General features: G+C 37.5%; 1 protein-coding gene across 3 annotated transcripts in view; it reads right to left on the bottom strand.

Moving 5' to 3' along the window:
• The window catches only part of Usp47 (ubiquitin specific peptidase 47), a 100422-nt gene that overhangs the window by 19651 nt on the left and 54091 nt on the right, over positions 1-26680 (bottom strand). For all 3 annotated transcript variants that reach the window (XM_026781724.1, XM_005351004.3, XM_013347677.2), the window contains 10 exons: positions 14412-14507; positions 14170-14322; positions 11337-11504; positions 7920-8051; positions 7297-7373; positions 6778-6833; positions 4264-4376; positions 3416-3520; positions 2469-2676; positions 132-247 (listed from right to left, as the gene is read on the bottom strand). In XM_026781724.1, the coding sequence (XP_026637525.1) occupies positions 132-247; positions 2469-2676; positions 3416-3520; positions 4264-4376; positions 6778-6833; positions 7297-7373; positions 7920-8051; positions 11337-11504; positions 14170-14322; positions 14412-14507 (1224 nt within the window). The remainder of the gene's footprint in view (positions 1-131; positions 248-2468; positions 2677-3415; positions 3521-4263; positions 4377-6777; positions 6834-7296; positions 7374-7919; positions 8052-11336; positions 11505-14169; positions 14323-14411; positions 14508-26680) is intronic.

The raw sequence follows: 26680 nt of genomic DNA, 5'->3' as shown, positions 1-26680 counted from the left end.
CCTGAAGTGTGTTTCTACTTTCAATTGTGTTCTGCCTATAAATATTGCCCCTTTACAGTAGAACCTACAACTTGAAACAACCATACAAAGCAAGAATTCAAAAATATTCAAGGTCTAATTTTATAACTTACCTTGGAGATCAGCTGTTTGAACTCTGTAACTGTCTGATTTAAATAAGCGCGGACTGTTATAGGAGCAGCGACAGTCTCCGCCTTCAGATCAACAACATGCACTTTCACCATTACTTCTATTACATTGGAAAACATAAAAACATAGCTGAAGGTTATTTTTTTAAACTGTATTTTACATGAGCAGCGCATTCTAAATATGTTTCTAACAGATGGTAAAGAGACTATGCTCTCATATATTCAATATAGCAGATTTATATTACATTCATCTAATGTTCATTAAAAAGCATTATTTTTGACTGATGCATGTGTTAAACACAAAAAATCCAAATATAATTTTAAAAGTGTTTTATTTCCTTTTAAAATATAACAACACCTTCAAATTTATTAAGCATATTTAAAATACAATCTGCTTGATTCGTAGTTTTCTACCTATCATCAAATGTAAAATACAAATGCAAAAAATTCCAAATGGGAAGAAAACCACAGCACTGAAAGCATATATGGATGCAGAGACTGCAGAATAAACACTAATGGGGCAGATATAACCCTGACAACTTACAAACAAGTTCCATCAAATCCCATGGAAAATTCTATGCACAAACTGGTCGGGCATATCTGCTTCTCTTTTGTTTTTAGATCATATTGACAACTAAGTTTTAATCACTTGAAAAAGAAATAGCCATCAAGAACTACACTTAGCAGTTATTTTGTTTTACTGTCAATTTTTCCCTTATGACAAATACATGTTGGACAGCAGAACCATAAAAGCAAGGCAGTAGTGGCACACGCCTTTAATCCCAGTACTTGTGAGGTAGAGGCAGATGGATCTCTGCAAGTCTGAGGCCAGCCTGGTTCCAGGACAGTTAGGGATGTAAACAGAGAAACCTTGTCTTGAAATACCATAAATAAACAAACAAACAAACAAACAAACCAACCAATCAAAAAAAAAGCAAGGAAGCATATTGTGATATTTCATTTCCTTTATATTTTAATAAATAAAGCTTGCCTGAGGATCAGAGTAAAACAGTCCCACTGGTCAGCCTTACAGACCAGGCAATGGTGACACACCTTTAATCCTAGTAGCCACACTAGTTTGTCATAGAGACAAGACAGTAGTGGTGCCTTTAATCCAGCCCTAGAGAGGAATACAAGACAGGAGAGATAGCTCTCACACACAGTCTCATTCTGAGATTCCTGGAGGCAGGATCTCCATTTTGGACTGAGGTAGAGGGAAGAGCCAATGGCTGGCTGTTTTGCTTTTCTGACCTTCACATTGAATTCCAATTTCTGTTTCTGGATTTTTGTTATTCGTGCTACAGGAAATTCATGCTAACAAATAGGAGAGGAAAGTGGGGAAAGAGCAGAAGAGGGAAAGATGTCAACAGAGATACCCTTAGGAGTTGAGCTGTTAACTACAGGCATTCCGTATCATCCAGCAGACACTACACCATTTAGCACTCCACATTAAAGAAGGAAACCCTACTGAAGACTAAGAAGTGAGCGTTTTCTTGTTGCTGTTGTTCATTATTTAAATTTTGTGCACAGACAAGGTCTAGCAAATGTGCCCACTTGAACTTGTGATTTGCCCATCTCGGCCTCCCCACTGTTGGAGTCACAGCAAGTCCCAGCAAGCCCAGCATAAGCTAAAACTTAACTTCAAACTCATTGCTGATTGTAAAGTTTTTACAGCCCAACAAACCTCTTTGCCAATGCAAAAATCCAGATCTGATCAGACAAAATCAAACCAAATTAGAAAAAACCCGAGTTTAATGGATGCTAGTGCTCTGGGAAAACATGGGGGTGGGGGTGGGGGACAGGCTGGAAAGACCATGTGATTGTTCTCTGGGAGGGCAGTTTAAATAGCCTGTGGGAGTGGTCTTGACCCTTCCTAGGGAGGGGGTCACCCTTTGGTGGGCTTTTTTGAGAGGTGGAGTCTGGGCTGTGGCAACTCCCAGGGTGGGGAGGCCTGGAATGGAAAGTTTCATTCAAACATTTTAGAATGGATGCCAGGGGTGGGGTGAAGCCTCCAACCAAACATCCCAGACTCCTTGGATATAGGAGTGCCAGGGGGCTGCAGTGACACCTGGACCCAAACATTCCAGACTTTTTGGATCTAAGGATGCCAGGGGGCTGGGCCAAACATCCCATATAGGGGTAGGGGGGGTGGCGGCGGCTGGGGTGCTGCTTCCAACCAAACACTTATTACTTCTCATCTTGTCAAAATTATGTATACTTTAGGAACACATAAAAAAATTTAAATCATTTACTTCTATAAACAAAACATTTGATCACAGTAATTTAAAGCCCATTTTAACTCTAGAGTATAAAATTGCTTACCTCCAGGTTTGTAAGACTGGAAAACTTGGTCAGGCTTTCTAGTCTCCAACAGCAGATCAAACATGTATGTGGACTTGACTCCTCCTAGGAGCAGGCCCATCGGTGTATCTTCTTCTCCCTCATATGATCGCTCTAGGTAATCATGAAACTCATCATATTTTACCAGGCGACAGCAGTCCAGCGGAATCACCTCTTCTAAATCCATCATCTAACAAAACACATTCCCCACAAGTAAAAACAGAGTGCTTTATTCTCATGTGCCGTAATCCTACCAAGAGATCCTTACAGACAATAATATCTACTTATGATTTTTATCAGAGTAACAGATATGTTTATTTGAGAAAGAGCCACCCAGGCTGACCCTGAATGCACTATGTGAAAGAGGATGACTTTGAACACTTAATCTTGTTGCCTCCACCTCACAAATACAGAGATTAAAAGGTGTGAGCATCCATGCCTAGCTTTAATATGTTTAATGGTCACCTTTCATATAGTTTGTGAAATAACACAAACTATATAATGACAGAGCTGTGTCCTTATGATTACTATTTCAGGATAAATTGTTTCAATATATTACTGATTTACTTTGTGACATCTAAACAAAATAATTGCCAATCATCAAAAAAAATTTTTCCCACTGAACTATAAATTCCATGAGGCCAAGACCATGTCTTCCCCCTGATATCTTAGTGGTTCACGCAGAAGGCACTCAATACATATCTGCTAAATAAACAGAAAGCAAAACAAAAAAATGTGTTTCTAATTCTAATTCTGGAATTCAGAAAGGTTAACTGGTATTCACATGAAGATGCTGGTAGATGGCGCGGGGGTGGGGGTGGGGTAGAACGAGGACTGAGAAGCCGTCAAATACATTCAAAGTACTTCGATCATCTATCTCAACTATTGGGTGTTATCAAAATTAAAATCCAACTGTGCATTAGACATACCTTATAAGCCATTTCTACTGCTTCCTTTAATGTCTTATCTTTATGAACCTCCAACTTATTTTCCATCATTACTTGTTTCACAGGATGTAAACAGAACAATTTTATCTACAAAACAGAAAATACCATCATCAATTCACTAGGTTAATCATCACAGCTGAACTCTTTGGCAGATAGCATTTTTTTGTTTGTTTGTTTTTGTTTTTTGAGATAGGGTTCCAACAGCCCTGGCTGTCCTGGAACTTGTGCTGTCGATTAGGGTGGCCTCGAACTCAGAGATCCACCTGCCTTTGCTTCTGCCTCCTGAGCGCTCATCAAAGGTGTGTTCCATCATGTCAGACAGCAGATAGCACTTTCCTTCATTGCCAAAACAATGTAATTAAAAAACAAAAAACATAATTGGGACTCTCTCTTTCTCTCTCTCTTTTTTAAGACAAGGTTTCTCTGTGTAGCCCTGGCTATACTGGAACTCAGTCTGTAGAAGAGGCTGGCTTCTGCCTTCCAAGTGTGGGGATTAAAGGAGTGGGCCACCACCTCTTGTCTGTTTAAGGATTTTAAAGGGAGAACAGAGAGGGCCGTGGGAGAGTAACTGAAGGATGACCTTTATTCTGTGCATTTCCCAGTCCTTCCTTCTTCAGAACGTGGGAATGCTCGCCTCACACGGTCACATGAGCACTGAGCACCGTGCTGCACATCACCGTGCTTCAGTACCAGATTATGCTCATCCTTGTGCCCATCTGACCACAAGGGCAAAACTGCCTACAGAACCGACTCTGGGTTACCATAACAATGACAACAGTCAGAAGAGCAAACCACAACAGCACTTGTCAGACACAATCATGGAATCGAACCTTGCATGTGTTGCGTTCAATTTCTCGTTGCCTCTTTTCCTGTTCTTCCAATTCTCTCTCCTTCTGCACCAGGTTCTTAATGTGTTCTGGGTATTCATCCACTTCTAGAAATTCTAGGAACATAAAATAGTGTCACTCAGACCAGCTTCTTCATGTATCCTTTCAGTGTGAAATAGAAGCTTCTTCCAGGCAACAGTGAAGAGGTATTGATTGTGAAATCATATTCAGACCTAGTAAATGGTTCAAATACTAGAAGAATTCAATGAGATTTCAAAATTTAAAAAAGCCTTGGAAACTTAAAATCATTATTATTTTTTTTAATTTCCAATTGTGCTATCACAATGGAACCCTCTGGCAGTGGGCAACTTTATTTCTCCAGACTGTGACTTCTTTAGCTTACTAAAAGCACCTGGCCCAAAAGTTATTGCCTAGACTATAATGCAAATGAGCAAAAGGAACTGCTGCTACATGTGTGATTGTAACTACATAATGATAGCATTACTACCTTCGCTTCCCCCTCAAACAGCCCTAAAGCCAATGAATGTGTGACTTTAAGGAGAACAATGACTATCAATAGGACCTATAAAAATGCAATGTTTCCAGAAATTAGCTCTAGCCTAAACAAAACAAAACAAATCTTCCCTCGATGGCTGCACAGGATACCTTCCTGCAATCAACTAACTAAAAAGCATTCCCAACCAGATGATACAGAGCCCCTGCCCCTGCCACCAGCATTTACCATAGAACTAGAGTGGTGAGTTAACCAAAGGCTGGAACACTGCACTGTCTACAGCAAGGCATACAGGATACATGGATTACAATCCTGGTTTTGCCTCCAGTGAATCTATAGGTCTTGAAATTAACATTTGCTGAAATGATGACTACACTCTAAACTTTGCATTGAATGAGTCCACAAACTAACTTTTGTTCACAAAAATGTGAACAAAAAATATAATAGTTGAAAAGATACATTAAGAGCATATCGGCTCCTAAAACTCAATACTGAGATCAAAGCGAGTGATTACTTTTTAAATTATGAAAATATGAGTAAATTCATCATTTGTGTGTGCATCTCTAGTCAAACATACACACACCCTAAGATGCTTCCAACCCTGTGAATTAGCAAGAAAAAAAGAAACCTTAAGAATGAAAGCTTTTAAAGTAACAAAAATCAAAAATATAAGTAAAAAGGACAAATACACTTTATACTCAAGATTACTCTTGGAAGGTCAGAGGGCAGCTTTGAAGGTTCTGGCACTGAAATCAGGCCATCAGGCTCGACAGCAAGTGTCTTTTACCAGTTGAGCCATCTTGTTTGTCTCCTGGGATTCTTAATAAAATTAAAGGATTTGTACTAGACTCACAAAAATTTATTTGATCTTTAATCAAATAAACAGAGGTACTTAATTCTCTATATTAAAAGATTTCTGAAGTATTTCAGGCTATCCAGAGTCCTCTGTCATACAATGCAAATAGTAACGAACTCAAAAAGCTTGAAATTTAAAGAATTAGCTCAGTAGCTAATCTGAGCTTTCACTAGCTATGCTACAAGACTCTAAAGTGCTGTTTCATTCATATGTAACAACTCTATAAGGTGTCATCATTTCCAGTCCTCACATCTGCGAAGACTCAGAAAAGTCAAGTGATTTGCTCTAGGACATGCAGTCAGTGACCTGTGAGCATCACACAGAACACAATCTTACTTAAAGTACACATCTAATTCACTTAACAAACAGAAAGTGTATTATAAAGTATTCCAACTTGTGTATGGGTGTGCTTGTGTGCATGCCTTTGTATAGTGCTGCTTATCAGACTTGTAAATGCTCATCAGGAATCTACCACTGAACTGTGGTCTCAGCTCCTTTAAAACTACTACTATGAGCTGTGGGACAATGGTTTTTTATCCTGTCACTTGTACTATTTTGATAAAATGCTGGTTGGCCAGTAGCCAGGCAGGAAGTAGAGGCGGGACGACGAGAACAGGAGAATTCTGGCAAGAGGAAAGAGTCAGTCTGCAGCTATCACCCAGACACAGAGGAAGCAAGATGTGACTGCCTCGCCAAAAAAGGTATCAAGCCACGTGGTTAACACAGATAAGAATTATGGGCTAATATAAGTTATAAGAGCTAATAAGAAGCCTGCGCTAATAGGCTAATCAGTTTATAATTAATGTAGACCTCTGTGTGTTTCTTTAGGACTGAATGACTGCAGGACCAGGTGGGATAGAAACCTCAGCCAACAAATTCCTGTTAAATTGTCAGTAGACCCAGACTTGTAATCCTCCTGCCTCACTCAGCCTACCAAGTGACTGGAGTCCAAGCACACATCACTGTGCTCAGCTCTACATATTCTTGTCAAATGTTTTTATCACTTAAAATTATTTTGTAACAGTGTTAATAATTCCCCTCTCCCAGGTATAAAAAGTCGTAGCTGTTAATTGCTCTATCACTTAAAAGTAGTTACATAGGTTTGCAAGATATGCTAAGGAAATGACTTTATGAGGGGCTAACATACTTGCATTTCTTGTTGGATCCTTCAGTCTGTATATCAGCATATATGCATTTGTTGAGCTAGGAGAAATATAAAAAAGATTAACAGGTTCTTCAGATAGATGGTATATTCCATTTATAAGTATCAAATCTTTATTTGAAATGTTAGTGTTTTATTCTTTCAAATAATCACAGACACATTAAAATGAAAACATTCTAGAAAGAAAGAAAAATTCCTCATTGCTGTTAATGGTGCACTTATGAAAAGGTTAAAACACCACCTTTTAGTAACACAGTGAAGTTATCAAGAAGGCTGTGCACCACAGTGCCTACTACAGCTAAGTCTAACAAACTGCTTTGCTAGAAAGAGCCAAGGGAAAAAACTTAGTCTTTATAGACTACAACTCAGCTGTTATAGTGGGAAGCACCAGCCAACACTTATGAACAGATGCCCATGGCTTGTAGTCTGCTGACCCTTGGGTAAGGCTGAAGATCAACAGAGAAGCTACAACTCACTCCAGTGCATCAAAATGCTATAGCTTACCTTGCAAAAGCACTTGAGTAGTAGCCTCTGCTTCCGGAAGACCCACCATGTGTCTTCTTAATATCTTCTTGTGTTATCTAAAAAAGTTGTAACATTACCCTTTTGTAAAAACCAATGACACCATTACATTAATGTTAACATGTAAATATGTAACCCAATATGCTAGGTCTTTTTTTTTTCCTTCTTGAGACAGGTCCTTAATATGTAGCCCGGCCTGGGCTTGAACTCTGGGCAATCCTGTCTCAGCCTCCTCAATGCTAGAAACTACTGGTGAACCATCAAGCCCAATTCTAATCCAACCTTTTAATTTCTGAATTAGATATGTCATGATATTTTCAAGAAGCACCACACAATAATTCAGTTTACCAGTGGTTGCTCTGGTGAGCCAGGCTCAAGGGATCCTACTCCTACATCATTCACAAGACATACATAAGAAGGGTGAGGGCTAGAGGAAAGGTGTAATATAAATTGAAAACATCTAACAAGTTCTAAAAAAGCAGAACAAGGACACTGTTAACAATGAAAGACTGGTTTGATGGGGACCTGAGAAATACCATCATAGGCATCTCTGCTCCGAGTAAAGACCTTGCCACCGAGTAACTTCTCCACTCCAGGAGTCTTACCCTGCTCACATGCTGGTCATTGAAACTGTACCACTGCTCATCACTGAATGACTTTATGCAAGCATAATAGTGACCTCCAGCAGCACTCCCCGAATGCACCATCACTGAGAAAAGCTCATACATCAGGGAGTTCTAAGGAGAGAAGAAAAAGAATTTGGAAGAGAAGACTACAAAACCCTTATTTGAAACCCCTTATTTCCTAGGGGTGCAGAATTAAGTAACGTGACAACTATCCTACGGTAAGCTAACTTGTCCCTTAGATAACGTTAAAACAGCAAGTCACCAAGAAACTTAGTATGCAACAGGTTTCATTCAGTATATTTCTTTACATTGTTATTAAGCTGTCTTGTAATCTTTGGAACTATATATGTCTGTAACACATGCTTGATTATTTATGAAAAAATAAGAGTGAAATTTTGTGAAGTAACTACTAAATAGAAGGGTTACTAATTTGCATAGTACAGATCAAGAAGTTATCAACACATTGCTTTTTTGTCTTTAAAATTCTACTTCTGACAGTAACTTGAAGTATCTTCTAATGTACTCATGCAATATTTTTAATAAATAACATATTAATTTGGTATTTATTATTTATAATAATGAATCCAAGCCAGGAATGGTTGGCTTATATTTTAAATTACTGCACCTGGGAGGCAGAGGCAGACAGAACTCCGAGTTTAAGGCCAGTCTGGTCACATAGTAAGTTTTAGGACAACTACGGTTCCATAGAAGAGACATTGTCTCAAAACACACACACACACACACACACACACACACACACACACACACACACACACCTGTGCTATTTCTGTAATAACTCAGTTTATGGCCTTTCAACTCGTAAACATGCCTGATGTCTATAATAAACTAAGAACCTTTGTCTTATCTTTTTCTTAGGTCTTTTGTTAGTAGTGGAGAGTGAACTCATAGATGCTAGGCAAGTGCTCCAGTAACTGGCTATGTGCCTGCTTTTCTTTGTTATTTTTCATTTTGAGATTGCCCAGGTGGTTCTGAACCTATTACGTTGCCTAGGGTAGGCCTCAAACTTATGATTCTCTTAGACTAGCATTCCAAGTGTGCCAGGACACTAGCATGAATTACTTTTTCTTTTAGGAACCATAGCACTTCACACCCCTAAAACAATGAGCACTACTAGAGATCCTGGCTACCAGTATTTTCTTCTCCAAAAACAACAAGGAGCAGCCAGACACAGTAGTTCAAGCTTATAACCTTAGCACTTGAGAGGCTAAAGAACAAAAGCTGTGAACATAAGGCCACTCTGGGCTACATAGTGAGTTTGGGGCCAGTCTAGACTATAAAGTAAGACTATTTCAAAAACCCCAAATAAGTCTCTGTGTGTTCAAGGTCAACCTGGTTTACAAAGTGAGTTACAAGACAGCCAGGACTGTTACACAAAGAAACTCTCAAAAAACCAAACCAAATCAACCAAACAAACAAATAAAAGAACCAAAAAACCCAAATATGATAGAGAGGAAGATATAACAGCACAGAAGACTTATATGACATTCACAAGGCAGTCAGAGAGACAATTCAGAGGTTAAAGAGCATTTGCTGCTCTTGTAGAGGATCTAGCTTTGGTTTTCTGCACCTGCATTGTAGCTTACAACCACTCTTTTCTGGCCTCCACAGGTACCAAGTATGCACATGGTACACATACATGCATATGTGTGTGTGTGTGTGTGTGTGTGTGTGTGTGTGTACACACACACACACATATATATATATAGTCTTAAGAACTCCACAACCACCTAAAAACACAAGAATTTTATCAAACTCAGAGGCTCAGGTTATATAAGCAGTAGTAACAAGGTGCTTCAAAGGGAGACTCTTAGAAGTAGTTACCCAAGCTTGGAGTGGGCTTTTTGGTGATATAACTGCCTAAGAGTCATCATGCTCCATTAAAGAAGTCCAATAAACTCACTGGTTCACCAAGCTGGACTTGGAAGAAACCCTTTCTTTGGTCTGTCATCGCCATCTCTGCCTGGAGTGAATGACAATAGAGTTCCGAAGGCTGGAGAGATGGCTCAGTGGTTAAGAGCTGGCTGCTCTTCCAGAGGACCCAGGTCAATTCCTAGCATTCACAATCATCTGCAACTCTAGACACCTTCTTCTAGCTTCTGAGGGTACCAGGTACACAAATGGTGTACAGACATTCAGGCAAAACACCCATACACATAAAAATAATTTTAAAAAGAAAAATAGAGTCTCCAGGAAAGGTTATGATAAAAAAAAAAAAGACTGTTTATCCTTAAGTAGATTCTTCAAATGGGTAAAACAAGTTTTTTTATTAAAGTTTTGTTTTGAGAGAGGGTCTGAATTTGCAACCCTTTCTGGACTGGAACAAGCTATGTTAGACCATGCTAGACTCAAATCTGCAGCCAATTCTCTGCCTTTTATCCTATATGGGGATCACAGGTGTGTACTATTGGACAGGCCTGTTAGAGCTCATTCACTTTTCTGGAGAGCTCCCCTGTTTCTTCCATTTCGCAGCACTAGGGAACAAATCAGGGCCTCGGAAATGCTAAGTGAGTAGACTTTCATTGTCCTCTCCTCTTTATTCTTTGTTTAAAAAGTACCCAGACCTTCCAAAATCAAGGTTCAGCACATTGAAGTGTGTCTTAAACAACAGTAAACTGACTAGAATTATTACATAGTAAAACTTCTAGAACAAATTCTAAAAACTTGTGTAGTTCAAATTTTATTGCCCAAACTAAAATTAATCAAGATAAGTAACAGGTAGGTTTCAAAATTTACCTGCAATCTAGAATTTGTGCTGAGAAAATTGTTTTTTTTAAAACAGGGTTCACTCTGTAGCCCCTGCTGGTTGGAATGTGTTACTCAAAGAGACCCTGCTGCTTAAGTGCTGCTGAGATTCCAGGTACTCTAGTGGTTAGTAGTAACATTTTAAAGTTTGATTATAATTAGCAACCCCTCCCCATTCTATTTCTGGAAAATTCTGAGACTGCAAGTTCTAGGTAATTATGATTATTAACTGTTTCAGAAATGCACTATTGTCAGAATTCTTAAAATGTAATAAATGAAGTCCAACATCCTCATTTTTTCTATGAGCAAACTCAGTGACTAGAAAGATTTGGAGAGCTGATAAATGCCAAGGGCATAGGCAGTACCCACTCTAACACAACACAACTTTCAACACAGTACAGTTTCCTAGGAATTAGCATCCCAAGTGTAAATACAATTATAATTAATCACACCCACCACAAAAACATTTTTAAAAAGTTTTCATTTTAAAAAATGAAGAACAAAATAATACAAAAGTTCAGAAATCACTAAATTCTCTGAATAAAACATGCAGGGAACTGGGGCATAGTTCTCTGGTGGACTACTTGCCTAGCATGCTCAGCATCTAATATCAATAAACTTCATAAAAGGTACCTTTTCCAGGCCAGGTTTTGAAATCTTCTCTGTCCCACTACTGTTCTCCAGGCATATCCCTTCATCAACAGCATCATCAGTGGAGAAATCATTGCTCATTTGGTCGCTGTGGCAACTGCCTTCATTTTCTGCTCCACTATCAGTACAACTTTCAGTTTGAGGAGATTTCTAATAAGACATAATTATCTTAGAATCTATGCCAAATAAAGGAAAAGATATTCAAACTTTTACCTATATCTTCTACCATGTTCAAATAGTTTGATATTGTTCTGATTAAGAGAAGTATTTATTTTAAGACTATCTGTTTTCTCTTAAACTCAGACCTTAGGTACAAAATTTACCATTTTCTGCAATAGCATTTGTGACAGCAACTATCCTAAGCTCCAAATTACATCTTCGGCTCCCAATCCCAACAAAATGCTGTCTTTAATTACTGTGTAAGGTGTCAAAATAGAAAGAGAAGTAAGCCATCTAACTGTCCATGAGAACTTTCTAGTCTGGTGTACCCAGGGCAGGGACATCATGCTTCCATGCTTGGCTACTTTCAATTCAGTCATCCAGACTTAAACTGAAGAAGTCTACTTGTTAGAAACTCAAGCAACATCCTCCTCTCCTTCCTTTTAACATTTCATACACATACCTACAATGCTTTTATTGACATAGGTTAAGATTTCTTCAGGATGAATGCCCTCGATGTGCATAAGGCACTGCATTTAAGTTCTTGAAACCAAGTAATATGCAGCAAGAATAATTTTTTGTTGTTGTTAGTAACTTTTTAAAAGTATCTAGTGTGCAGTAGTTTTCTTACTTCAAGAAAATTTAATTCAAGATAAAATAAAGGTGAACATCATCCTATACAACTGCAAGCTGAGCATGAAGGTGTACACCTCTATTCCCAATACAGATGAATGCAGAAAAGTTTGTTTTCTTGCTGAATGAACTCACTGTTTTCAACACATTCACACAAATATTATACTGGGTAGTTTTTTTTTTTTTTTAAAGATTTATTTATTATGTATACAACATTCCTTCCATGTAAGCTTGCATGCCAGAAGAGGGCGCCAGATCTCATTATAGATGGCTGTGAGCCACCATGTGGTTGCTGGGAATTGAACTCAGGACCTCTGGAAGAGCAGTCAGTGCTCTTAACCTCTGAGCCAACTCTCCAGCCTCTATACTGGGTAGTTTTATGTCAACTTGACACATACTACAGTCATCTGAGAGGAGGGAACCTCAATTGAAAAAAATGCTTCTGTAAGAAAAGCTACATATAAACTTGTAGGGCATTCTTTTTCTTTTCTAGTAATTTATTTTTATTTTATTTGCAGGCATATATGTCTGTGTGCGGGTGTATCAGACTTGGAGTTACAGAAGTTGTTAGCTGCCATGTGGGTGCTGGGAATTGAATCCGGGTACTCTGGAAGAGCAGTAAATGCTCTCACCACTGAGCCATCTCTCCAGCCCCCAGTTGGGCATTTTCTTAATTAGTGATGTAGAAGGGCAGAACCATTATGAGTGGGACCACTTGTAGTTCTGGGTTCTTAACAAAGAAGGCTGAAAGCCATGGGAAGTAAGCCAGTAAGCAGCACTCCTCTATGGTCTCTGCATCAGCTCTTGCCTCCAGGTACCTGTCCTGACTTCAGTGATGAACCGTGATGATGAAGCATAAGCCAAATAAGCCCTTTCCATCCAAACTTGCTTTTGGTGTTTCATCACAGTAACAGTAATCCTAACTAAGACAAATATTAAATGAAACTCGACAACTATTTATAATTAATTTTGAGCTCCTAGAAGAAGACAGATTTTACATCTGGTAATCAGAAAAACAAACAAGCACACAAAACTCTTAAAAGTAGTAAGGGTTTATCATCCTATAACAACTACCCTTTCTGTCTATAATGCTTCATACAATGTGATCAGGAGAATATCAAAAAGAATCAAGCAGGATAGCACACAATTTTTTTTTAATTAAACAAAGTTAGAAAACCCTGGGAGGTCAATGAGTAGAAAGAAATTAATGAGTCTGTCCTGTTTCCATCAAAATTCCATGTTCAAACTATTTAAAGTTTAAAGTTAAACAAAATACAAATGTAAAAAGGGATCCAGACAAAACCTCCTGTATGTTTGTCTTTCTACCTTAGTTAATGTAAGAGCTAGCAAACCTTCCATTAGAGTAACCAAGTCCCTTAATTCCTGTGAAGGGGATTAGCGCAAATACAAGACACTGAGGTCATGGACTACTTTGTCATTCACTCACATATATGTGCTGCATGTGTAGTAAACATGAGAAATCCAGCTACAGCAGTTTCAGTAATAAAGAAATTGTGAAACAAGATTAATACTCAAATTCAAGAGACAATCTTGAATTCCAAAGGTGAAAACCTTTTGTCTCTTGAATAGCTTACACTATTCCAACCAAATAAGAATACTTGAAATGTAACGCACACTGTCAGGAAAAGCTTTTTATCCTCAGCAAAAGTCTTCTCATGTAACGCACCATGAAGAACATGAGGAAAGAGAAAGTTGTTAAGAGGACACTTCAAATTCATCAGTTTTAACTTATAAAGTGGGGCTAGATAGATAGCTCAGTGGTAAGATTACTGGCTGCTTTCCCAGATGACACCAGTTTGATTTCCAGCCTCCACACAGTGGCTCCCAACTGTCTCTAACTCTAGTATCAAAGGTTACAACACAATCTTCTGGCTCATGAGGGTACTAGACACATATGTGACACACAAACATACCTCCAGGCAAAACACTCATATACATAAAGCAATTTAAAACAATTAAAACGAAGAGTATAATGAAAAGTACAACAAGAAAATGTATTTACCTCATCTTCAATATCAATAAATGTGCTCATATCCAGCTCCTCCGGAAATGACATTCGATCATTCAGTTTAATTCTATGCATGGTTGTATAATCAAAATCAAATCTTTTCAATTGTAAGGTCAACAGATAGGGAAAATGCAAAAACCGAAGGCCCTAAAAAGAAGCATGTGTGGTTAGGGGTACAAATGGATTGAATACTGATATCTCAGATAATTACATAATAATATGCATATGATTCTTACCTTGCGAGCATCACACTTCTTCTTACAACGTTCACAAAAATATTGATTTGGGCCATCCAAGATCTCTGGCTGAATAAATGCATGCAGAGCTTCTTCCTGGTTAGAAAGAAAGGAATTGTCTTATAATTACTTAAAATACTATTTAATGGCAAAGTCTTAAATAAGAAACACCAAAATCACCAAAACTCTTATGAATGGAATGGTTAAAAAACTAATCCCAAAATTAACAGCAAAATATTATAATTAAAAGTTATTTTTAAATTATTTTACTTCATTCTTCATAAAAATTTCTTTGGTCAGTATTGTATACCTAATTTCTTACTTTTACATTGTCATGTTAAACTAAATGATACTGAAAGTAAAGTCCTGATCTTTAGGAAGTACTGGCATGCATCTTAGAGACGTCTGTTTTATCAGTTCAACTTTCTTTATAGGCACTTACAACTGTCCTCACATGATCCATCTTTAAAACATAGTCACCCTTAATCACTACAGTCAAGCAGCCTGCACTACTTACAACGAAAACCCTGACTTCCATGTGGTATTGCTCTTGCTGTCAAAGGCATGCAGGCTCCTGGACTTTCACACAGGAGAGCCATATGCTTTTCTTCTTAATACAGTCTTAAGACAGCAGCAAGAAACTTAACAGAGACAAAAGCCAGTGGATATAAAAACTTTAATCACTAGAACTTCAAATTAAAACAATACTCAATACAACAAACTAAGATAGACATATGGTCTCAAATTTCATTTGATGGTATCTTTTTACACAAAAAAAGTAGTTCTGCTCTAAGCATGCCAAGGAAAGGGTACAGAATCACTAAGGCAAAGCATCTTCAATTGTTTTTCTGTTGAAACAGAACACATTGTTCCCCAAAAGATAATAATGCTCAAGCTTGCTAAATGAACTTAACTATAAAATGGCGAGGCTCACAGCTCCGTTTACCGTTTGACAAAGCTTACTCTGGGACAAAATAAAAGACTGACAAGATAATCAAGAGTTTGTCAACTCATCCTATCTCCTACTTTTTCTCATCTCACAAGGAAGCACCAAGAAGGGAGAAACCGTAGCAAGATTTTTTTTTTTTAATGCGCAACCAAGTGTTTCACTGGTAATCACAGGCAAGAATACACTTAGAAAATATTACTTTTTTTCTCTGAAGCATATTCTAAGAATGAAAAATTCCTTTAAAAAAATAAACTTGAAAAAATTACAGCTGCTGCGGGTGGTGTATGCCTTTAATCCCAGTGCTTAGGAGGCAGAGGCAGGTGGATCTCTGTGAGTTCAAGTACAGCCTGGACTACACAGTAAGTTCCAGGAGAGCCAGGAATTCAGAGAAACCAAGTCTGGAAAAACAAAAAAGTAAGCAAAATACAGCTATGGTTTAACACTGACTGAAGCCAAGTTTAGAAGGTTTCCAAATAGAGTGTGAACTGATAAAACTGTATCAACAATAAGACAGAGTGTTCTGGGAGTGGTGGCACACGCCTTTAAAGAGGCAGGCGATCTCTCTCTGAGTTCGAGGTCAGCCACGGCTACAGAGACCCAGTCTCAAAAAATAAAATAAGAGTCAACACAGACCCTCTCTGCTGTGATAGGATCACGGGCCCAGACATAGTTCTAGGCAGCAGCCTGGGCGTAGATACTACCATGACCCCAGGAAGCAGCACAGGCCACTCAGCCAATGCAGCGGAAGAGTTGGTCACACTCTTCACCATGGCATAGAAGAGGTGGCTCTGCCCCTCGCTTGAGGGAAGTGGTCCCAGTGGCCCGGAATGACCACATGACTACCACCCAGGCCCACATCCAGGGCTTTGAGTTGGCATACCCCAATATCTACCCCATCTATGACCTGCAGGAGTGCATGAAGGGACTGGCCCTATGGAACCATAGCTGCAGGATCTTTATAACTTGGGGCAACAGCAGGATACCTGAGAGGAGTCTCGGTGAGGGTCAAGCATTGATGGTGTACTAGAAGTCAGGGGCCCCAAACCTGACAGTCAATACATTACACAATGAACATTTCCAAGTAAAGCTGAGTGGACAAAAGGGTGTACTGCTTGACACACCACAGCTCCCACTGCCACGAAAACGAGTGAGGTGTTGGAGAAGTGGGAAAGATGGAGGAGCAAAGTGGTCATTTTGTTTGCTTTGTTTTGAACTAATATTCTTTAAATTTTCTTTTAGGTGGGGCGCTATGTGGGTAAGAGATAGATATAGAGGGACTGGGAAATGAGTAGGATTTGGGAACATGATGTGAAATTCCCAAAGAATCAATAAAAAAATTATGTTTAAAAAATAAAATAAGGGGCCTGGTGGTGTAGTGGTGGTGCACATCTTTAATCCTGACACTCAGGAGACAGAGGTAGGCGGATCTCTGTGAGTTTGAGGTCAGCCTGGTCTACAGAGCTAGTTTCAGGACAGCCAAGGCTACATAAATAAACCCTGCCTCAAAAAATAAAAATAAACAAACAAAAAGCAAATAAAATAAGAGGGAGCAACACTCAACAACCTTGAAAAATTAATTTTATTAAACTGTACCTTGATCTCTGTCTGACAGTTCATAGCAGAGTTTTATTTTATTTTATTTTTTAAAGACAGAATCTATTTATTATGTAGCTCTGGCTGTTTGGGAACTAACATAGCCGGGGCTAGCCTCTGATGCCCACATACTGGGATTAAAGGCATGCTCTATCTAACACATCTGTTTCAACAGATGTTTTTCTAAAATAAATTTAAGCTCAGTTTTTTTAAACTTATCTCTAGATTATGCACTTTTACCAAACCATAAGTTTAAGTTCACATAGTATATTTTACATCTTAATACTTGAGTGGGGATTTTGTACATAAAAAATACATCTACCAAACATAGGGAAATTTAATACTGATAAAGTACTTTGGGTAGTTCATATTCACAGGATGTACTAGGCTGTGTGTTAAGATCTCTTTAACCCACAGAGCCTTCTCTCAGACACTAGCTATTTAATGGCACTTTCTGCAGCCTGGCCTGTTTGGTGTTCTCTATACTCAGAATCACTCTCCACATCACTTGCTAGATTACTAAGTAATGGTGAGACCTTCTAAGGGCATCCTGGTCATAACAGGCTTTGTGCAGTTCTTAACTGCTTAGTTAAGATGTTGTCTGTTTGTCCACTACAGACTTTGTATCTTTCCCTTGAAGCTCACAAGCAATCTGTAGGAAGATTCATACAGAACATGTTAAAATCTCAGGCCTTATCAACCTACGAACTCTGGTTTGAGCATTCATTAAGCAGTGCCTTGACTATCTTACAAGTCTTCAACAGGTAACACATGCCTATCTGAATCCATGTTTGGCATGACTGACATGCTCAGCTTTAAATTGATCACTACTATACAGATGTTGTGTGTGCTTATTACTTGCTTTAGCTGTTATTCCCTATCACAACAGCCTGTGATCTTACTCTGGCCCTCTCTTTCCTTAGTCGTGAAGTGGGTATTCTCTGTACTTTAACACAAGTAACACATCATGCCCCTGTTCACCCCTCATTCCCACTTTGTTTTATGCTGTCTTGTGGTTAGATTAGACTCTGTTCATGAACAGGGTATCCAATGAACCTGACTGTTCAACCTTGTCTTTTCACTGCTGTCATAACTGAAGAGAATCTTGGCTTGGATATAAAACATTGGCTTGTACCATTGTTTAAGTTTCTTGAGATTGTTAGTCTGCTACCACCATCTATTTTTTTTGAGGAATGAGAACAGCACAACTTATCCTTCTGAAGTTTCAGGATTCATTAAAATACCTTTCTGATTTACATGAAATACTTCAAAGGGAGACTCGTCCTTGTTCTTATTCTCTGAATGTTTTCCTGGCTTGTAATTTAGTTGTCAGTTTGGAGCATGTTTTTCTTCACATTCTGATACTGGAATACCTTCCCACAATTCTAATTGCTTCACCAAAAATCTTTTTCACATCTTTATCTCTCATTTTTGATTGCCCAAAGAATTTCATCTTTTCTAGACCATTTCAATCTAGTCTTAATTTCTGATACTTTACTTTTTAAATTTAATGAATTCAGTTTTCCTGACAGTGGAGGTCCCAGGCTCTCTGTTGCTGGTTTAAGAACTGTTATGGTTTGCTCCTACTGGCATTTCTTTCCTCAGCTTGTGGGTAGTGTGTGGAAGAATTCTCAACAGATAGCATCAGGCAGCCTGAGCTGATCAGCATTAGACAAGAAGGGAGGGACGGGAACAGACACTATAAAATACTGATGTCTTTATGACAAGAGAATCCAAAATCTGATCCTCCTGATCCTTTGGGTATAGCACCGTTTAGTTTGAGCACACCTTCCTTATCAGTTTAGTAAAGATTGGTTTCTTGGATACATACAAGGGAAGTATGGTCTCCTTTCATTTTTGTAGGCAGCTTCTTCCTTTTTTTTTTTTTCTGTTTACTTCTCCCTGTTGATCCTGAAGCACCAGTCTTTTTTATTCACTTCCAAGGCTGCTATTCCTAATCTTGAGCACTATAAAACTCTTTCCCTACAGCTAGCACCATAGATTATCAGGCTCCAGTCTATGCTCACTCACTGGGCATGGGTACTTCTGAGTGTGCTTCTCCTCTTTATATTTTGGTTTTTTACATAACCCACATATATGCTTCAGACACATAGGCTAGCAGAAGCAATGTAAAGTCTGTTTAAACTTCATTTCCTCTTTGCTACTTATAAACAGTATATTACTCTCCATCTCCTGGCAATGCAGAAGCTGTGTTACATGGATTTTATTTCCATTACATCCAGTGTTTGGGCTTTAGGGAAGGGTATGTGGAGATATTCCAGAAACCAGATAAAGATGAATTAATGTATCATGAGCTTTGTAATGGTGTGTCAACAAGGTAATTATTAAATTAAATAAGCTAGTTAGAAAGATTAATGTCAATTCATCTACACATTTGATAAGCCATGTAAATGACAGGCTAACATGGTTAGAACAATGCACGTAATCTAAGCACAACTACAACCAGAAGAAACACAGTAGTACCCTAATCCTCTCCAGCCTAACTGCATTCTCCACACATCCAATTTTTCCTTTACTACTTAACATTTGCTTTGTTTAGAATAGGTGAACCAGTACTGAAATGACTATTTTCTAGACTAGACAAATAACGAAAACTGGAACAAAGCACTGAGCACTAACTCTTGCATGATTGATGCAGGAAGCAATTTTTGCTGGTGACACACAGCAGCAAAGCAACATGTTTCTTTATAGATGGTTATATTCAACCATCTCCCTGAGAGACTTTCCTCTGAGTTAGGGAAAGAACTTTAGATACCTTGACCTAAGCCATTCATTCATTCATCTTTTTAAATTTTCATTTCTAAAATTGCACATAGTTGCAAGAATGAATATTACACAAAGACATTCTGTATAAGTTGCCCTGTTTCCTAAAAGTGATGTTTTGTAAACTACACAACACCATAACAGAGAAAAGGACACTAATATGATCTGCATTCCCCACTCAATCCCAGTTTCACTGTTTGTCCCAGTATGTGTATTAACTTCTATGCATATATATCATCTGTGGTGCAGTTCTAAAATGTAGTCATAAAAACATTTACATGACCAAGTTTATGTAAATGAAATCAGACACTACGTCAACTTTTTCAACTGGCTTTCTTCCATAGAGCATCATTTCCTGCACATTCATTCAAATTAGTGATTGTATTAACCATCTGATTGTTTCACTGCTTAATCGGTATCCATAGCTTATATACACTGCAATTTGTTCATTTACTTGTTAAAGCAAATCTCAGCTTACTTCAGTTTTTGAATATTAAAAATGCAATCAATATAAATGTACACGAACATGAATTCATTTCTTTTGGATAAATGGTACAGAATACAACTACTGGGACTTGTGTCAATTACACATTTTCATAAAGATAACCTGTAATGTTAAATTTATACCAGCAACATAACCAAGTTTCTCTGCATTGTCAGCAGCTTTAAATGCTGTAATTATTTGTGTATATGTGTCACCGTGTGCATGTGTATAAGTATGTGTCTGCATACTGAAGTCAGAGGTCAATGTTACATGTCTTCTTCAATTGTTTTCACCTTATTTTTAGACAGGGTCTCTTACCAAACATGATTAAGACTGGTTAGCCAGCAAATCTCAAGTATCGTCCTAGCAAACTTTGGATATCTTCTTAGTAAACCTCAGGTATCTTCCTAGCAAACCTCAGGGTTCTTTCTAGAAAATCTTGAGTATCTTTCTAGCAAACCTTGGGTATTTTCCTAGCATGATGTGGGAAGTCCATCTGTATATGTGTTGCTTTTATTGGTTAACGAATAAAGAAGCTGCTTTCGGCCAATGGCTTGGCAGAGTGAAGCTAGGCAGGGAAAACTAAACTGAATGCTGGGAGAAATAAGGTGGAGTCAGGAGCTGCCATAGGGGAAAGATGAGAGCTGTCTGCTGGAACCTTGCTGGTAGGCCACAAGCCTTGTGGTAAAATATAAACTAATGGGTTAATTATAGTTGTAAGAGCTAGCTAGCAATACACTTAAGTGATAGGCAAAGCAGTGATTTAATTAATATAGCTTCATGTGATTATTTTGGGAGTCTGGGCAACCGGGAAACAAACAAGCAGGCTCCTACAAATACTAGCAAATCTCGGGTATCTTCCTTTCTACATCTCTCCAGCAATCATGTGTGTCAAAATGCTCAACTTATATGTGAACTCTGGGGATCAAAAATCAGGCCCTCTCATTCAGGGAAAAAAACTGGTGTGTTTGTGTGTGTGTGTGTGTGTGTTTAAAGTAGTTTGTTAAGACAAATATTTTTGTGTTATATTTCACTAATCATAAATATTTTGTGTTATAGTTCACTAATCAACTTCCAGTCCTGAATGAACTAGACTATTGATTAAAGCTTATAATTTAAGAGCAATCCAGGAACAATCAAACCATAGCCCAAATCTAGTCCACTTCTTCTTTATAAAAAGGCCCATGAGCTCAGAATATTTTCATATACCTGAGTAGTTAAAAAATCAAAAGAAGACTTATTTTGAGCTGTATGATAATTATACAAAATTAAAAAAAAAAAAAAATCAGGCCCTAGCAAGGGTCATCTGTGTGAGATGGATGTTAATGGTAGTCAGTTGGAACAATTACTTGAATATTTCATCCTACCTTTCCTGAATTATTTCCCTTGGGCAAATGTGTATGGATCTATTTCTGGGTTTTCTGTTCAATTATGCCTTTGCCAATATTACAGTACCCCAATAATTACAGGAATATGAAAAGGCTTTTTATTGCTAAGTAGCATTCATTTCAATTTAGGTAGACCTTTTCTTTCCACTTTACCCTTTTTAAAAGAAATTATGTTGGTTATTATAGTTCCTATTAATATATGCTATAAAAAGTCTTGGTGGCTTTCATAAGAACTGTATTACAACCATGTAATTTTAGAAGAACTGATATCTTTACTGTGCTGAATCTTCAATCAATGAAGATTTCTCCATTTAAATACCTTTTCCAGAGATTCTCCGGTTTTCAGTAAAGGAGTTCAATATATGTAGGTTTTTTTGTTAGTTTTTCATTTACACTTGAACTTTATTTTTTCAGGATTGAAAGCAATACTATTATTTTTCACCTCATTTTCAAATATTCATTGCTAGTACCCTAAATTACAATGACTTTTGAATGTTTATCTTATAGCCTTGTAAACTCATTTCAGTTTATTTTGTTATCTGTCTGTTTTAAATCCACTTTAGGATTTTTTTATACAACTGTGTATATTAAAAACACGAGGTCAGCTTAGTCCTTGCTCCTCCCACTTATCTGAGTTAGCCACACTGAACAAAGTGCTGAGAACAAGCATCTTTGCTTAGACAATCTAGATACAGAAGGAATCTTTAGCATCCTTGCTTAGACAATCCAGATACAGAAGGAATCTTTCTTCTTCCTTTTTTTTTTAAAAGAGAACATGTTGAATTCATATTTTGTTATTAAAATTTTTAGTACAAGTGCCACTGAAACAATTCAAACTTGAAAATCTCTTTTTTCAAAATTCGTCAGTTATGAAGTTAAGCAGCTCAGTAGTCACAGGACTATTGAATCATCTAATTTGTACTTGGTTGCAGTTGTGCTTAAGTAACCTGTGAGTGACATCTTTTTCATCCCAATGTTCACAGTTTTTGTCATTTCTTTTTCTGTTAGTCTTGCTGTAGTGGTTTGAAAACCTACTGTTTTGAAAAAACAAAATGCTTTACTGATTACCTCTAGTCCCTCACTTTCTTCACTGATCTCTACTCTTTTTAGAAAGTATTATGATTACATAACTGCTTTTTACTGAGTTTCTTTTGCTTTCCTTTATCCAGGATAGGTGAACCCTTAAGATTACTGACTTGACACTACTTTTACCTTTAAATGTTGCAAGCTTTCCTTTCAAAATTGGGTCACCTGTGTCTCAAATTTGATGTTATAATTTCATTTTCATTCAACTACAAAAGTTCTTAAAATTCCTATTGAGATTTTCTACTTGACCTATGATTACTGAGATGCTTATTGATTTTGCTGTTGTTTGTTCTTTCCTGAATGTCTACTCTGACGAAATGTTGGTAATATCTTTTGTTAATTTTCTAAGTGGACTGTGAAACTTAAAAAAAAAAAAAACCTGCTGATTACAAATTCTTTATATGTTCTAGATATTCCTTTGGTCAGGTACATGATATGCAAATATTCTTTTAGTTTTTACTCTCTGTTCATCTCTTTCACATGGAATTTCAAGTATTTGGTTATTTGCTGTTTTCTTTATGCTAGTGGTATTTATGCTAACTTCACTGTGGTTGGAAACCATATAATGTGACTTAAAATTTTTAAGAGTATTTTTATAGCCCAAGTTTTCACCTATCAAGACTATATTTTATGAGTATTTAAACGTGTACTCTGCATGTGGATAGGGAATTTATTTGATAAATGTCAGATTTCTATCAAATGATGGTACTATTTGATTATTCTATTATTTTTGCCATTTCTGTATAGTTGTTTTACCTATCAACTGGCAAAAGATAAGTCTTTGGAGAAGAGGTTTTGCTTTTGTTTCCATAGGAAATGAGAGTCTGTGGACTCATTCTGGGTTAAAGAAAATAAGGTTTGATCAAGGAAGACCCCTGAAAAATCTCCAATGGGAACAGATGGCCCAGATCATCCAACATTTTAGAGCACCTCTGTTGCAGTTTCCTCTGAGTTCTACATCCAGAACAGCCTCAAGACTGCTGGCTGAGATGATCCAGGCTTACAGAATACTCCAGTCAGTGCTTGACCATAATCCTAAATTTTCTTTAGGTCCCCATAAGATTATCAGCACCCCCCAATCAGCAGGAAGTAGCCTAGAAAACTACACCCATATTCCTAAAAAATGGATTATGGATGCTTGTTTTTGTTTAGTTTACAAGTTGTTATTGATAATGGTCAGGAAAAAAAAAGCTAAACAAAGGTATCATTCAAATTTCTTGTTTTGAAAAGAAAAAAGGGGAGGTGCTACGGGACAATGGTCTTGTGCCCTGTAAAGATTTGTTACTCGTATTGGTTTACCAAAATGGTGACTAGCCAGAAGCCAGGCAGGAAGTACAGTTGGGGCGGCCAGACTAGGAGACTTCTGGGAAAAGAAAAGGCTCAGTCTGTAGTTGCCACCCAGACACAGAGGAAGCAAACAGCACTAAGAAAAGGCAGGACAGAGACTTCTGTCTACAAATAGCACAAAACCCAACCTTCCCTTTGTTTTGTGCCTGATGTGGGAGGGTCTTCTGTTTTGTGTTGATTTCATTGGTTAATAAAGAAACTGCCTTGGCCCTTTAATAGGACAGAAAATTAGGTAGGCGGAGTAGACAGAACAGAATGCTGGGAGAAAGAAAGCCAAGTCAGTGAGTCGCCATAGCTCTTCTCTTCAAGAGGGACGCAAGTTAAGATCCTTCTTGGTAAGACACCACAATTATCGTGGTGCTACACAGATTATTAGAAATGGGTTAATCGAGATGTGAGAATTAGCCAATAAGAGGCTATAGATAACGGGCCAGGCAGTATTTAAAAGAATACAGTTTCCGTGTAATTATTTCAGGTAAAGCTAGCCGTGAGGGAGCTGGGCAGGAACACAGCCAGCTGCTCCTATTTCTACATATGCCCTCTTCCATTTACAGTAAAACTGTCTTAACTATCTCTTCTACCTACACTAAAACTCCATCAGACAGCAGGGTGATTCTGACTGAAACATCAAATATAATTTAAAAGACTCACTATCCACATTTGTCCCAGACCTTAATTTGGTACTGATCTTCTCCTCAGAATCGGCATGTACCTTTAAATATTAACAATTGTGCCACAGAGGAAGAAATAGAATTAAACACCCACAACTAATTTCTCTGCTACAGAAATTTCTACAGCATTTAAAATACGTCTTCTAGCTTTCAAAAAAAAATATTACAGGTGCACGGCTCCTGAAAAAATTTTTAAATCCAATCTGTCTTCCAAAAGGATCTACTGAGTCTTGTCAGGAATGAGTGCTAAACTCAGCCTGCAAGCTGCAGAGCAGAAAAGTACTTCAACGCTGGCTGCTATGAACACAGTGAAGATGTAGTAGCAGCTGTAATAATTAAAAGATAATTTCATAATGTCTGATAAAAGACCTTTCTTTAATTGGAAGAGATCTTAGCATTCATTACTAAGTCTGCAAGCATGCTAAAAATCCTAAGAGGTGATTAAAAAGATGACTGCAGATGTTAAAATTGGATAACTGCTTATTTATGTTTTAACCTTAAATATTATTCTCAGTTTATTTAAATATGAAAATAATTAATTACTCATATGACACGTATTTTAGATTAAAGAAAAATACTTAAATTTTTATTAGAACTCCAGAGACTTGTCAAAAAAAAAACTCCAGGTTTACCTGACTAACATATCTTTAATTTTGTGGCTTGGAGAACAGAACCACAATAAACAGAACATGTAATTATCAATGTTGCATGTGCCCATATATTTTTAATATGTACACTGGTGTATGTTATCTGTAAATATCCACTAAGACAAAAATACCAGCTCACTAAAAATGGCACAAAACAAATTTTAAGAGTTCAATTAAAATTAAGTCCAAATTTTAAGTATAATTAATGATTAATAATTCTTTTGACTCAATTTTTACAATCTATATTATATCAAATTCTTTTAAAAACGTGTGAATTAACAAATACATAATGGCGAACAGTGGCATATATTTAGATGTTACACGATGCCTGTGGCCTATGAAATGTAGCTTCTAGGTTCTGTAATTGGAAAATAATAAAAAGTCACTAACTTCCAGCTCAAGTTTTCTAAAGACAGTATACTCAAAAGAAGTCCTATCTTGGGTCATTTAACCTGCTGTACTTTTCCACAGCACATTCCAGCAAAGTCTACAACGTTTTGAGTTCCTCTGTAAGCTCCATTAGTTCATGTATGCTAAAAGTTGCTCTCATCCTGTGTCATAGCTGAACTTCCCCTTTCTACCAAAACACCACTCCCCCTATTTCAATGCGCGCACTATCTCCTACCTTTGGAGAACTGTACTTAGAAATGCGACACCAGTCACTTCTCCAAAAGTATCCTCCAAGTAACTCTGTCTCTAATACACTCATACAAATGGCAGTAAATCAGCAGGTGAATAAACAATGGGAGGAGATTTAGCTAAGCAGTCCTTTCTGTTGAACACATAAATCAGCTCCCTCAACATCCAAGTTATATCAAAAACACCTTTCATAAAAAACACTTCAAGCAGATAAAAAAGAAAAAAATTGTTAGTTTTACCTGAGACTTCTATTTCTTCAGTATATTTACCAGAGCAATGTCAGTATTTAAAAATTAGGTAAAAATTAGTCACTAAAAGGCAAAAATCTGTTACTTTTTCAATTTTTTTCAGTATGTCACGTCTACCTTGAATTGTCAAAATAGACTAACACTGGAAAAATAAGAATGAAACACAAGTCAAGGACAACTCAATACACCTAGAATAGCAGTTAGCACTGATACAACTAAAACTGAACAAGTATTTTCAATATCACCAGGAAGCAGACTATTATTAACACAGTGTAGTAAAGGAGACTGATCTTACACTATCCAGAAAAGGGTCTTTAACTTGGATAGTTGTTTTGATTCCCACTGATTGACTTCAAAACTTCTTATTCATTATCTCCTAGTGCAATATAAAAGCTAAAGGACTTGGGGCTGAAGAGATGGCACAGAGTTAAAG

The sequence above is a fragment of the Microtus ochrogaster genome, chromosome 8 (assembly GCF_000317375.1).
Source record: "Microtus ochrogaster isolate Prairie Vole_2 chromosome 8, MicOch1.0, whole genome shotgun sequence".
Classification (NCBI taxonomy): Eukaryota; Metazoa; Chordata; class Mammalia; order Rodentia; family Cricetidae; genus Microtus; species Microtus ochrogaster.
This window is presented reverse-complemented; position numbering and strand designations above follow the sequence as displayed.